The sequence below is a fragment of the Pelophylax lessonae genome (assembly GCF_965119305.1).
Source record: "Pelophylax lessonae genome assembly, chromosome: 8".
In the NCBI taxonomy this organism is placed as follows: Eukaryota; Metazoa; Chordata; class Amphibia; order Anura; family Ranidae; genus Pelophylax; species Pelophylax lessonae.
Genome location: NC_138775.1, coordinates 39,173,030 through 39,188,329, shown reverse-complemented (window position 1 = coordinate 39,188,329; position 15,300 = coordinate 39,173,030). Strand labels below are relative to the sequence as shown.

The following is a 15,300-nucleotide window of genomic DNA, read 5'->3' as shown; positions in this document are numbered from 1 at the left end:
CTGCCACTTGGCTAAAAAGGGAAAAAATTATAAAATGTTTAAGGGAAGGTGATGGTATGACAAACACATAGAAGACTATACACAAATATCCAGTTACCCCCCTGGAGGGAAAATGAGTACTGAACAAATCCAACATCCTGTACTTCCCTCTGCTACCACTAGGTGTCAGACATATGGAACGCTACAGAAACCTGATAACTATACACAACATATGCTGGCTAATGGTTTCTGGATTACTAAAGGGTACCTGTCACTTCGTAAAAAAAGGATACGATATGAAGGCATAAATTGATTGGAAAAGATGCCATATTTGGCTATTCCACTGATAATGTTACTGTATTTTGGAAGTATCATACCATTCATAAAAACTTGGATGGCCCATAATTTCCTTCAATTAAACTGTGACAAGACTGAAGTCATGCTTATTGCCACCGCCCATCAAATATGTAAGGCTAATCCTGATCATTTATACATCATTGGCACTGTAGTTAAGCTTCAGTCTAAATTGCAAAATCTAGGGGTGATATTTGATGCTCAATTAACCTTTGATCCACATGTACAAAATGTTGTCAGAACATCTTTTTTCTCCTCGAGAAACATTGTTCGGCTGCATCCTCTGCTATCATACACTGTAGCTGAAAAGCTGATCCATACATTTGTGTTCTCTCGACTTGATTACTGCAATGCTCTACTTGCTGGTGTATCTAAATCCACTATTAATCAATTTCAATATGCGCAGCCAGAATCCTGACTATGTCCGGTACGAGTGATCATATTACCCCTATCCTGGAATCCTTGGACTAGCCCAGGTTTCGCATAGACTTTAGGATCCTCTTGCTCACCTATAAGGCTCTTAATGGCTTGGTACCCTATTATCTTTCTGAACTTTTATCAACTTCCCACCCCTGTAACCTCTGCTGCTCAAATTCTGGTCTTCTGTGTGTCCCCTCAACTCACCTACACTCAATGGGGGACACAGCCTTCTCCTGCTATGCCCCAAAACTCTGGAATTCACTTCCAAAGATCAGAGAATCATCTTCTCTAAAGAAAAAAGTTTTTAGAATTTACTTGAATGTGTTTAGACAAGCTTTCAAAAAATTGTCCCTTTTGATCCTTATGTTACCCTGTGTATTTCTTGTGTTTTCTTTGTAAAGCGTTTTGAGAAGTTTCCTTTAAAAGGTGCTATAAAAGAAAAAAAACCTTATTAATATTAGTGATACAAAATTATGGGACGAAAAACTGGATTTTTGACTTACTGTAACTTACCGAACCACTTCTCTGATGTTCATTGATGGACACAGCTCCTGATCTTCTTAACCATTGCATTATACTGCCCCCTACAGGAGTAGGGCACTAGGCAGAAATAAAGTCTGGCTATGCCTATGGGCAGCCTGAGGGGGTATTCTCCCTGTGTCTGCTATAGGTACTCAGTTTTGTTACAAGCAGTGTCAGAAGAATTACAACTCCACAGAGGGGTGGGTGCTGTGTCTGTCAATTAACATCAAAGAAATTGATTTTACGGTAAATCAAAAATCCCATTGTCTCCTTCATTCATTGACGGACACAGCCCTTGATCTTCTTAACCATTGGGAAGATTCTCAAAAGGAGGCTTCTGGAGGACTGAGAGCACCAAATTGAGGTACAAGGTGGTAACGGAGACCGCACTGGAGGAGCCAAGTGCCGAACTCCCTGAAGAAAGGTACGCACCAGGGAGTGTGTGGCCAAGGGCTGTTGGAAGAAGACCGCTAAGGCCGACACCGTGCCCTTGATAGTACTCAAGGCCAGTTTCTGCTCAACAACCCGTTGAAGGAAGGTCAAGATCCGAACCACCGAAAAAGAACGAGGATGAACCCTAAGAGACTCACACCCCGCAATGTACATCTTCCACGTACGATGGTATATCTTCCTCGAAGTAGATTTCCTAGCTTTTAACAGCGTTGGAATCACTGACAAACCTCTATCCTTCAGCACCTGGCGTTCAGCAGCAAAGCCATCAAAGCCTGCGATTGTAAAGCAGGATGGAAGATTGGTATTTGGGACAGCAGATCCTCCCTGATAGGAAGCTTCCAAGGAACATCAGCGACCAGTCGCACCAGATTAGCATACCATGCCCGGCAAAGCCAGTCCGGAGCCACCAAGATGACTGGAATCCCTTCTGCCTCGATCCTGCATAGAAGTCTTAGCAAGAGCTTGAGAGGAGGAAAGGCGTAAATCAGATAATACTAACCTCACGGGGCCACCTTAGAATGCTGGCTACTTCCAGTGCCGCCAGGACACTTCTTGTGCCTCCCTGGTGATTGACATAAGCCATGGCCGTGGCATCGGATTGAATGCGCACTAGACATCCGTGAAGACGATCCGTTCAATGTTCCAAGACCTTGATCGGTAGTCTGGACTCTTCCAGTGTCCAGATTCCTTGAGCAGAATTTTTGCTGAGGACGCCTCCCCAGCGGTACAGGCTGGCATCCATGGTGACCACTGTCCAATACAAGGGGAGGAAGGATTTGCCCAGCCGAAGCGCTGCAAAATGAAACCACAACATCAGAGACTCTTTCGTTCCCTGACTCAGCCAGATTTGATTGTCCAGAGACTGCGGAGTCTTTTCCCATTTGGCCAGAGTCTCCCTTTGCAGGGACCTCGTATGGAACTGTGCAAATGGAAACGCCACAAAAAAGGTAGACACAATTAGGCCCAGCACCCGCATGCCAGGGATGACCATCTGCTGGACAGCAGGAGATGAATCGCAGCCAGCAGTTTCTGGAGTTTGTCCAGAGGAAGGAGCATTCTGACTAAGGCCGAGTCCAGAGACAGGCCCAAAGAGTCCAGTTTCATGGACAGAGCCAGAGCAGACTTCTGAAAATTCAGAATCCAGCCAACTTCCTCAGAGTTCGTATGGTGATTTCCAGGTTTTCCACCAGAGCAGTAGGAGACTCTGATCGCAGGAAGTCGTCCGATTAGCCAAGTACTGCGATCCACCGTTGGCGTAACATTGCTAGCAGGGGCTAACACTTTTGTGAAGACCCGAGGAGCAGAGGCGGGACCAAAGGCTAACGCCACAAACTGATAATGCTCCTCCCCCACGGCAAAGCGGAGGAAGCCCTGGTGACCGGCACATATTGGAATGTGAAGGTAAGCATCCTTGATGTCGATAGAGGCAAGAAAATCCCCCTGATGTAGGGATGCCACCACCATGCGAATGGACTCCATTGTAAACTTCTGCACCCACACAAAGCAGTTCAAGCCTTGAGGTCCAGGATTGGATGCACCTTGCTTTCCTTCCTGGGAACTGTAAACAGGTTTAAGTAAAAACCCTGAAAACGTTTCGATGTCTGAACCGGCAAATCACCCCTTGAAGGAACAGGTCTTGTACTGCCCCAAACAGCCCCATGTAAGAAGGGTCTCCTTATAGGGGTACCACATAGCACATCGCTTAGGGACCACAAGGGGACGTTTTGGTCGTTCCCACTCTTTAGCAACAATTCTGTCAAAATAGCCAGGGAAAGGAAACACCTTTGCCACTCTGGATGACTTGTGAGTGCCAAAGGGAACCAACGCCTCTGTTGCAGCTTCAGCTGCATCCTCCATATTTAGGGTCTCACGCACAGATACATACAGTGCACCCATCAGCGCCTTTTCGTGCGCGGTTGCAGAAGTGGAGTAATCATACTCACTATCTGAGAACTTAGGGCGCGTGGTCGCAGACCCAGCAGAGTGACCCACGTCCGCGTTTGCTGAATCAGATTCAGGATCTGAGGAGACAGATGAGGCAGGGGGTGCTTTTTGCTAGCCCGTCGCCCAAAAACCACCTGCGCCCGGGACACAAAGGACTCCAGGACCACCCTCAGTGCATCGATGGATGGTTGGGACCCGGAGGGCCCTGCAGCCTCAGAGGGGATCAGGTGAGGAAATGTGCTTCAAAGACTCCATGAGTCAATAGGGGTACCCCACAAGAAAAGGCGTAAAAACACTGCTAAGGGACACCCCCACCGCTCCTGCAGCACCACTCGGTTGCCAGTAGTAGAGCACCTAATCGATCCTCAGCAGAGAGGGAGAGGACCCCACCAGACTCACCACCCAGCAGAAACAGGCACCTGCAGCCACTCCACGTGCGGCAATCTACACTCTACACTCCACGTGCAGGAATCAGTAAGTGAAACGATCCAGGAGTCAGCACCAGGGGTTGAGGAGGGGCTCCCACTGACAAAAATCGCTGCCCACAGGGCTCAACTGTCATGGCTGCCACTAGTTTCAATAGCAAACCATTGCAAAATGCCCACCGGACTACACAAACATGGCTGCCCTGCATTGAGCACAGAGGCTACAGTAAAATGGCAGCCCTGTGTGGCACCACAAGGCTCCCAGGGACCCAGGAGAGATCCCTAGGCCTCAAAAAATCGGACAGGAAGGAAGGGGGCCCCTGGCATGAGCCCCCACCAGGTACAGCTCCCCCCCACAGTCAGTCCACGGCGGCGCACCCCCCCCCCCCCTCCATCGCCAGCACATCACCCTGCCCCCACCCTAGGCCGTGGACCAAGCCAACCCACAGCCTCATCGTCAGTAAAGGAGGGGGGCAGATGGGGGCGTGATTTGGCCCACAGAGACTATCAGACCGATGAGGGGGGTGCCTAACCGGAAGGAGGGGAACCCGGGGATCTGACCGTACCATGGAGGGGCCCACATCCACCCCAAAACCCTCCAGGTAGAGAATGTCACCTACCATACCAGGAACTAGATGGGCACAGCTCCAGACATAAGCTCCTTCCCATCGAAATGGGGGGCTATCAGCCAGGAGAAACGCTAAGACTCGGGCCGAGACCCGGTCATATGCGAACTCACGAGTCGTTTAACTCGCAGGCTAGGCCCCATCCGTTGGGGCTATGTCGCGGCCAACCTAGCGCAGAGCTGAAGTCTGCATGCGCTCGCTGGCCATACTGGGGTGACCACTGGATCTAGATTATCCAGCTCGTTGTCCAGTCCGGCAGTTGATTGTAGATCTCACAGGACAAAAAACAGGAGAAAAAAAATCTACCTAAAAAGGAAAACAATTGCCAGGACCAGAGATCCCAGCAAGGAACTAGGTCCTTACTCCTGACTAGGCAGAGAAGAAAACCTATAGCAGAGAGAGGGAGTATACCCCCTGGGACTGCCCATAGGCATAGCCAGACTATTTCTCTGCCTAGTGTCCTACTCCTGTAGGGGGCAGTATAACCCAATGGTTAGGATCAGGAGCTGTGTCCGTCAATTAACGAAAGAGAAATAAGGTTTTCAGCGTTGTGCCGAAAGAAAAAAAAAGGTTCCAATAATAGCTTCGAAAACACTTGCGATTTTACTTTGCTTATGGTGTTTTTCATAGGTCACGTGATTCAAAAAATGCATCGAAAACCACAATATGGGAGCATTTTTTAAGTATTCTTGCTGCTTTTCAATGGATTTCAATGGAGGAGGTACGTTTTTAAAACTATGGACCTAGAATTGTTCCTCTTCCTCCAAACTTCACAGCAATACCTCACACATGTGGCACAGTCACCATTTACATTTGTGTGTATGTGGGGGGTTCTTTTAAATTTATTTTATTTACATAATTTTTTTACACCTTTTTATTATTTTTAAATGTAACTTTATTTCTATTACAATGAGACTAACAAGCCCTGTATGTGAGAGCATAGGCAGTTGACGGGTCTACTAGACTAATGTCTCCTCTGCCCTCCAGTGAGGTTATTTGTGTATAGGTTGTGCTTGATAAGCTGCTTTAATGGCTCAATGGCTACAGTAGCTGAAGAATGCCAGCTCTGAACCTGGAAGTGATAAAATCCTTATTGCTTCCGGGTTCATTAGTCACAGAGGACATTGGATCTCCTCTGGATTTGACTATTGGGACTGTTTACTGCAGTCCAGCCCCCCCCCCCCCCCCCCGAGGAAAAGAGGGGGGAGGGGGGGCTGTCCTTCTCACTAATGTAAAAGTGATTTGGTAGCTGTAGAGTCGCATGGATCACTTCTAATGAACAGCCGATTGTCAGCTGAAAAAAATAACAGCCAGCTTCTTTTAGCCACTTCAAACCCAGGGATGATTTATAAGGAAGTGAATTGGTTAAAAAGCCAATATTGGGTATATATAAAAACCTGCAAGGAGAGAAATATAGGTACACTGCAATCGTGGATATCTTGCTTCTATATTTTTATAGTCCATTGGCTGTAATTTTGCCTGAAATTATTCAATACTCTATGAGCCACTGACCTGAAGCGAGTATGTAGTCTAGGTGTTTTCTTTGTTTCAGAACAATGTATCACATTATAATGAAGCCAGCAATAGCCAAGCAACTAGCATTTTCAGTAACAGCAGCCCCCATACTTTTTCTTGGTATGGTGCTATTTTGCAGTTACATTGGCTCCAACTCACCAAAAGCATAAAGAGACCCCGGTGATACATCTGAATGATAAAGACATGACATCACTGAGCTCCAATTAACCGGTTTCACTAAACCTTATTTATATGACTTTCTTTTACAGGAATTTATTTATACAACGTCCTAGGAGGAATCACTGGATAGATCTTAGCAAAGTTTATACTTTACACAATAACTCACTCTTGGTATTATAAGTCACATTTGGTTTTCATGACCCGCCGACCCATGATTATATAAAGTCATGGCTTTCCTAAGGACCTGTAACGTCATTAAATAATGATGTGATGTAAAGGTCAACGCTCGTCCAAGGTGCACAGCTTCATCCATACTCTCCTGATGTTGAAATTCCCCATTCCTGACATCAGAGTTGAGCTGCAGGCTAACAGCTAATTGCATGGCTGAATTCCATGTATTATCTGCTAAATGATTTTAATTTTCTCCAGCCATTCAAACATTTGGTAGGGCAGGTTGGTCACCTACTTCACTTTTTTATACCATATTTCAGCAACATAGCCTGGTTCCCTCCCTTACCTTAAGGCTCGTACACACTTGACGGAAATCGGAGGATATCCTCCGATTTTTCTTTCTCATGCTCAGCGGTCATAACCGTTTTTAGTTGACAGTGCATAATGTTCACAAAAGTTCTGGTCCAATTTTTTTTTGGGGAAGTTTGTTCCTAGACTTCCGGGTCGTCAGCAACTTCAGATCATGCGTGGTCTTTCGTATCCGATTTTTAGCGGACGTACTGCATACACATTAAACGAAAATTGGTCGTGCTGGGGACGGACGATAAAAAATTTTGGTATTTGTCCCTCCGTTTTTTTTTTCGTTGAAAATGTCGGCATCAGCTGCTGAAAGTTGTGTACACACTAGCCGAAATTTGTACGATTTTACCTCGGACGGGAATTTTCAGCAGATTTTCTACTAGTGTGCACCCCACTTCAGTCTGTGACTGAACAGTAAAGGAAGCGCAACAAACTAATTAAACACTCTGCTCTTTCCTTCTGTCAGCATGTCCCTTATCGAAACTTGTGAAAGCATAGGATTGGCTTAGAGCTGGAGTCGGCAAACTACAGTCCATGGGCCACATCCAGCCTGCTGCGAGGTTTTATCCAGCATGTGGTAAAGCCAGCCGACCATAGATGGATTGAATCTTGGCCAGTTCAGTGGGGACCAGTCGAGATTTAATCTATGCATGGGCAGGCTAGTTGTACTGAAGTTAATTGACTACAGCACAACCAGCCTATTGGATGTTTTGTATGTGATTACTGTCGGTGGCTATAACCGTCAGCAGTATTCATTGTCTTCTGTCGGCAGGGAAGGCTCCTTGCTGGCAGGGCCCAATAGCGCTACAATAGGGACTCCCCCCAATCAACAATGACTGTAGTAATGGAGGAAACAACAGATTTTCTTACCTGCACAATGGTCTCAGGAAAGAAAATCGCATCATCTATGACTTGCCTAAGGGTCAGTGGCATATCTTAAGGCTGCATTCACATGTCAGCGTATGATCGCGGGCAGAACCGCCGCGGTTCCGCCCGCGATTCAGAGATTTATTGCAAATCGCGGGACGCCTAGCGTTGCCCGTTGATTTGCAATAGCCCCCCAAACGCCGAGCGATGTTGCCGCGATTTACGCCCGCCGAATCGCGGCAACATCGCGCAAACAAAATCGCGGGACGCAATACGCTCCAAAGAAGCTCTCGTACTTTTTTGGAGTGTATTGCGTCCCGCGATTTTGTTTGCGTGATGTTGCCGCGATTCGGCGGGCGTAAATCGCGGCAACATCGCTCGGCGTTTTGGGGGCTATTGCAAATCAACGGGCAACGCTAGGCGTCCCGCGATTTGCAATAAATCTCAGAATCGCGGGCGGAACCGCGGCGGTTCTGCCCGCGATTATACGCTGACATGTGAATGCAGCCTTAGACTCAGTCTCCAGATCAGTAAGCCTCTGCTTCTGATGGGGACCATGATGTAAAGGGGGACTCTTATTGGAACCCTGACATAAGGGGGGTCTCTGATATGCAGGGAGGCCTCTAAAGTGATGGGGGGGGGGGGGTGTTTCTCATGTGAAGCCGGCATTCCAATGTGAACTGAGGGGGGGTTGTGACAATTGGTGGGGGGTGTTCTGATGTGATGGGGAGGCTTCTGATGTTAAGTTATTTCTTGGAGTGTGTTTGTTCTTTCATTTTAAATGTATTCATTTATTTCTAAAACTGATTTTTTTTTTTTTCGGCTTGCAAATATTTGTAAAATATATGCTGTGGCTCTCATACTGAAAAGTTTGGAGACACTTAGCTTAGAGAATCCCACTCCCATAGCTCACACTGTACAGAGGATTAGCAGATGACTGATATGAGCACAGATCCAGGTAAATTAGTTGCATTTAGGATGTACGTACCATGCCCAAGCAAGTTCAACCCTCAAAAGTTTTACTAGTGGGATTGCTCTGTACTGTGCTCAAGCACAGTTCAGTAGTGTGACCCGTGCCACTTGAAAGAGGTAATCCTGGGGGCTCGTCCCGCTCCCACCTGCACGTCTCCAAATGGGAGCGAGACTTGGCAGTCTCTATAGATTTAGAGGTCTGGAGCAAGGCCTGGTCATGCATCGCCAAATGTTCTTTCAATACGGTCACTATGGAGGCCGCCTAGAAGGTTCTCCTCCGCTGGTATTGGGCTCCGGCCCGCAAAGCTCATTCGAATCCATAATACAACAATAGATGCTTCAGGGGATGTTGCCAACGCAGGGACAAGATTCAAATTTGGTGGTCTTGCCCACGATTGGTGGTATTCAGGTCTAGGGTCTATGGCCTCCTTTCAACCCTTTTTCATGTACCCTTCCACAAAGATGCCCGGCATGCACTTCTCCACTGCCCCCTCCAAGGCCTCTGCTCATACCAACAAAAGCTGGCCAGCTACATCTTCATTGCCCCAAAATGCGCTATTGCTAGAGCTTGGCGGAAGCCCCAGTTGTTTTTGCAGAGGTGAAGAGCATTTTGACTACCCTCATGCTGCATGAGAAGATGATCAGTGTACTTCATGACTCTCATGCCAAGTTCCCCAAAGTTTGGAACCCATGGTGGTCTTCTGCTCTCCCCACCCTGCCTCTGACCATCTTGGGTATTCCAGACCATTCTAATATACCACCCAACCCACAGGCCCCCGCTTTTTTCTTGTCTAAGCCTACACTTCCTCTTTTTCCATTCTTGTCTTGACTGTTTCTCTTTCGTTTTCCAGGCCTAGTACATCTCCTTGCTTTCCCTTTTTCCTACTTGTCTCTCACTTTTTCTCTTCTCAAGCCACCCTCCGCCACCCTATCCTCCCTATTCCACCCCTCAACCCCCCCACCCTTTTTTTTTTTCTCCCCTACTCCCAGGGATGACAATCCCACCCCCTCCCCCTTTTTTTTGTATTTGTTAGTCTCACCATATCTTGGACCAGGTAGTCCAGGTATTCATTCCCACTTCCAGCACTTATGCCAGATGCTTCTACTATTTGCTTTTACCTTTTTGCCTTTCTTTTCTTCAGGCCTGTATTTTAGCAGGGTAAGGAGGGCAATCCTACTCGGGCAGCATACAAGGCAACCATGTGAATATACCCTATAGGTGGACCTCAACTCAAAATGAGGATTTACAGTGTTAGAGGGAACATCCAGAAATGGTAATTGTGCCTAAGCAATATCCTGAAAATTCAACATTTTTTTGTGGAATTCCTTCTGTAAAATAGCAGTGCATTTCCTGTGCCTTGATCGTCCTGTGTCTTGAGCCCCATAGCTGTATATCTGCAGTAAGAGATCATCTTCAGCACTGCTGCCTTGGACTAATGGTTTCATAATGTTTGGGGAAAGATTTGGTGAGGTCACTGCTTGTTCCACTCACTGTTCTTGCTGGAGAGAAAACTGTACTTGAGGATCCGAAGTGCAAGAAGCGGCCTGCTTCGGCTTCCTTCATTATGTGGATCTGTGCTTTCTCCATCTCTCCTGCCGCTTATTGAATATTTTACCACCAGTCATCAGAAGACCAGTTCTGACATTAGGAAGCAAGTCTTGCTGCTACCCCGATTGTGACACACCCAGACAAAGTGGAACCAGGAATATTAAATCCTCAACGGGAAAAAGATCAGCTGCAGAAAGACCACAGACAATACTAGGGACTAGTCCTTTCCCTTTTTTGGGCCACCTCTTTCACAGCTCAGGTCTTCCATAAAAGGTAAGTTCAGCTTTTTCACAAAAAATGTAAAGTTGAACTAACTCCAAATATGCTGTCCACTGCTCCAGACCTCTTTGCAAATAGTGGTCACGAGGCCATGTGCTGCCAATGTAGCAGGCCATATTCTGCAATTCACAGCCCCAGAGTGAGTATTATGTTTGCAATGGTAAGCTCTAAGTGGTAAGTGTGACCAAGCTGAGTAATGAGTGCTGCTACTTCCGTATGGGACACCTGACCGAAAGAAGCCTCAGATGTGCTTTTCATTGGTCAGCATTATCATATGCCTGTGCTAACCAATGAGCCCTTGCCATTGCAAGCATTATGATGAATACGCACTCCGGGTCTGTGTATTGCGCTGTACGGTGCTACACCGACAGCACTGGACATCAAGGCTGCTATGTGCAGCAGGGCCCAGAGGATATTTGGTGTTAGTTTACCTTTTCTTTGTTTGCACTGCTGCACCGACACATTTCCAGACTATCTTACCTCTTTTGTCTTCACTTTCTGAAGAAACGTTTGCGGTTCTTTTCTGTATCTCGTCCCACCAGGTTTTGTACTTCAGCAACTGTTTAATAGCATTGTCTTCAAAGAGGTCGGCTCTGCAAGAAACAACAACATCCTTTCAACCGTGTACAGTCAGCAAAATGCTTAACAAAAAAAAAATCAGAAGCAGCCTTGAATGAACTCTGATGTAAAGAAAAACCAGAACACCGTTTTAAAACACCAAATTAAAAAGGAAAGTTTTTGTTTTCCGCTCTTTATGCACAGATGTTTTCTGGCAATTTAACCAGTTGCGGTCCATCCAGTAAGTTTATCTAAAGGCCAATTTTCTAACTAATAGCTTTGCCATTAATAAAGTGGTTGTAAACCTCAGACATGAAATATGAACATTGCATATCCCTCTATAGTGTGTACTTCTCTCATTTCAGAGCACTAGGTGTCATTTGTATCTGCTGCTTCCTTCCTCTACCTTTACCCATGAGTCACTTCTGCCACATTTTCCTGGCACCAAGAGAAAAAAGGTGATAGGAAGCTCCAGTACACTGCCAGTGATTGACAGCCTCGGCTTTGTTTCTGTAAGCTGTGTGAAGGGGGTGTGTCCCTTTCCTCTAATCAGCTCTCAGAGCTCTCCTCACTGAGATTTGCAGTGTGTAATTCCAGCGCTCCACCCCTCCACCTCTATAGTGTGTACTTCTCTCATTCCAGAGCACTAGGTGTCATTTGTATCTGCTGCTTCCTTCCTCTACTTTACCCATGAGTCACTTCTGCCACATTTTCCTGGCACCAAGAGAAAAAAGGTGATAGGGAGCTCCACTACACTGCCAGTGATTGACAGCCTTGGCTTTGTTCCTGTGTGCTGTGTGAAGGGGGTGTGTCCCTTTCCTCTAATCAGCTCTCAGAGCTCTCCTCACTGAGCTTTGCAGTCTGTAATTCCACCCCTCCACCCCACAACCTCTATAGTGTGTACTTCTCTCATTCCAGAGCACTAGGTGTCATTTGTATCTGCTGCTTCCTTCCTCTACTTTACCCATGAGTCACTTCTGCCACATTTTCCTAGCACCAAGAGAAAAAAGGTGATAGGGAGCTCCACTACACTGCCAGTGATTGACAGCCTTGGCTTTGTTCCTGTGTGCTGTGTGAAGGGGGTGTGTCCCTTTCCTCTAATCAGCTCTCAGAGCTCTCCTCACTGAGCTTTGCAGTCTGTAATTCCACCCCTCCACCCCTCAACCTCTATAGTGTGTACTTCTCTCATTCCAAAGAACTAGGTGTCATTTGTATCTGCTGCTTCCTTCCTCTACTTTACCCATGAGTCACTTCTGCCACATTTTCCTGGCACCAAGAGAAAAAAGGTGATAGGGAGCTCCACTACACTGCCAGTGATTGACAGCCTTGGCTTTGTTCCTGTGTGCTGTGTGAAGGGGGTGTGTCCCTTTCCTCTAATCAGCTCTCAGAGCTCTCCTCACTGAGCTTTGCAGTCTGTAATTCCACCCCTCCACCCCACAACCTCTATAGTGTGTACTTCTCTCATTCCAGAGCACTAGGTGTCATTTGTATCTGCTGCTTCCTTCCTCTACTTTACCCATGAGTCACTTCTGCCACATTTTCCTAGCACCAAGAGAAAAAAGGTGATAGGGAGCTCCACTACACTGCCAGTGATTGACAGCCTTGGCTTTGTTCCTGTGTGCTGTGTGAAGGGGGTGTGTCCCTTTCCTCTAATCAGCTCTCAGAGCTCTCCTCACTGAGCTTTGCAGTCTGTAATTCCACCCCTCCACCCCTCAACCTCTATAGTGTGTACTTCTCTCATTCCAAAGCACTAGGTGTCATTTGTATCTGCTGCTTCCTTCCTCTACTTTACCCATGAGTCACTTCTGCCACATTTTCCTGGCACCAAGAGAAAAAAGGTGATAGGGAGCTCCACTACACTGCCAGTGATTGACAGCCTTGGCTTTGTTCCTGTGTGCTGTGTGAAGGGGGTGTGTCCCTTTCCTCTAATCAGCTCTCAGAGCTCTCCTCACTGAGCTTTGCAGTCTGTAATTCCACCCCTCCACCTCTATAGTGTGTACTTCTCTCATTCCAGAGCACTAGGTGTCATTTGTATCTGCTGCTTCCTTCCTCTACTTTACCCATGAGTCACTTCTGCCACATTTTCCTAGCACCAAGAGAAAAAAGTTGATAGGGAGCTCCAGTACAATGCAAGTGACAGCCTGTGTGCTGTGTGAAGGGGGTGTGTCCCTTTCCTCTAATCAGCTCTCAGAGCTCTCCTCACTGAGATTTGCAGTGTGTAATTCCAGTGCTCCACCCCTGGTTTTCTGACAGCTCAGAAAGGCTTTATAAATTGTGGACTTTGTACAGCTGTAGAGAAGAGAACACTGCAAATAAACAGGTACAACATATGTAGGAGGATTTGTTTCATCCCGGTGTATCACCTGAGGCCAGTCACTTCACTGGGCATATGGAAAGGTTTATAATCACTTTAAGGCCCACATGTGCTTTATGTGTAAAACTTTGCTCTGTGTAGCATACTGTATAGAAGGACCTTTGCTCTGCAGAGGTCTGACATGCTCCCTTGCTGAGTCAGAGCTTAAGCTCTCCAATCAGCAGGTAGCAAAAGCTTCCACACACAGAGTTATGGAGATAAGGGGAGGTTTTTGGTAGTCCTGTCCTAAGGGGAAAACATAGCACCCATATATATATATATATATATATATATATATATATATATATATATATATATATATATATATATATATATATATATATATATATATAAACATATACATATACATACATACACAGTATAGCAAATAGGCATTGGCATCTGGAATCAGTACCATGTGGAAGTCACCACAGCATCCAACATGGAGCTTAAACATAAACAGGTGTTGGCTTCCGACTCTGGAGCACCAAGGTAGTGCTGGAAAGGAAAAGGCCAGTGGGTGGAGGTTTCTTCTTAGAAGAGATTCTGTCCCTTTCCCTTCAAGGAGCAGAATGATAGTCTCTTTATACCTCTTGGAGACACCAGTGGTGATATTTTCTGCCTTTTAGTTTGGGTCTCTGTCCCTTTTCCCAAATAAATGTGTCTGTCTTTTGCTGTTGCCAATGATTTTATTAGTTCTACATTACAGAGATTTTACTCCAGGGCACCATTTGGCTTTGTGATGACCCTGGCATTTGGGCACAACTTGCCCAGGCGTCCCCAAAAGCAGCTAAACCAGCTTGCCAGCAAATACAAATTTTGGATGGTGTGGTTCTTTAAGCATTCAGGAAACAAAAAAAAATGTCTGGTATGTTTGTGGGATTTGATTATAATTAAAAAAAAAGAAAAAAAAAAAAAAGAGAGAGAGAAAACAATGAAAAAGGAAAGATGAACAGATGGAGGAGACGAGGCAGTCAGGATGAGTGAATGATGTCACCAGCAGCCGAGGAGAATTCCTCTGGTGTCCATCAAGCAGATTAAAGTGAGTCAGACAGCGGTGCAGGTTGGCGGAGCCAGGCTGCAGCTCAGCTAGTGATATATGAACAGAGCGCTCTGCAAGGTACTGGATATGTACAATGTAACACGGCACGATGCAGAGCACTGTAGCCATAGTGACACGGAGAACGAAGGAGGGACAATGAGAGATCCAAAAAGGAAGAAAAGACACTGGATGAGGAAACAAAAATAACACAAAAATGGATGAAAAGGATGGACTTAAGTGACCGAGTAGAATAGAGCAAAAGATAAAGAGCAATAAACACGGTGGAGTCACAGTGCCAGGAAAAAATTGACAAATCTGTTAGGAGAAGAGAGAGTAATAAAGGGAAGGTCTAACAAAAACAGAGAAGAGAGAGGAATACATAGGGGGAAGGAAGGAAGGAAGAAAGGCGGAAAAAAAAAAAGATCAGAGAGAAAGAGGATGGGGGGGGGGGGGGAGAGAGAGAGAGGCGGGTGGGGGGAGAAGAGAGGGGGGAGAGAGAAGGGGGAGAGAGAGGGAGAAAGAGAAAAAGGAAAAAAAAGAGAGGGGGGGGCAGAAATTGGTGATGCAAAAGAGGGAGGGAGAGAGAGAGACAGAGAGAGAACAACAGTATTTAAGAGGAGAGACACCGAGAAACAGAGACAGAAATTATAGCAAAAGAGACAGGGAGGGTAATAAAAAAAAAAAAAAGTGTGAGATAGAAAAAGTGGGAGAGAAAGAAAGGAGTTGGGGGG

The 15,300-nt window shown here is 46.2% G+C and overlaps 1 protein-coding gene across 1 annotated transcript in view; it reads right to left on the bottom strand.

Moving 5' to 3' along the window:
• SHQ1 (SHQ1, H/ACA ribonucleoprotein assembly factor) overlaps positions 1-15,300 on the bottom strand; it is a 197,045-nt gene that overhangs the window by 127,028 nt on the left and 54,717 nt on the right. Inside the window, exon 6 of the mRNA XM_082266435.1 lies at positions 11,097-11,209. Within this exon, the coding sequence (XP_082122561.1) occupies positions 11,097-11,209 (113 nt within the window). The remainder of the gene's footprint in view (positions 1-11,096; positions 11,210-15,300) is intronic.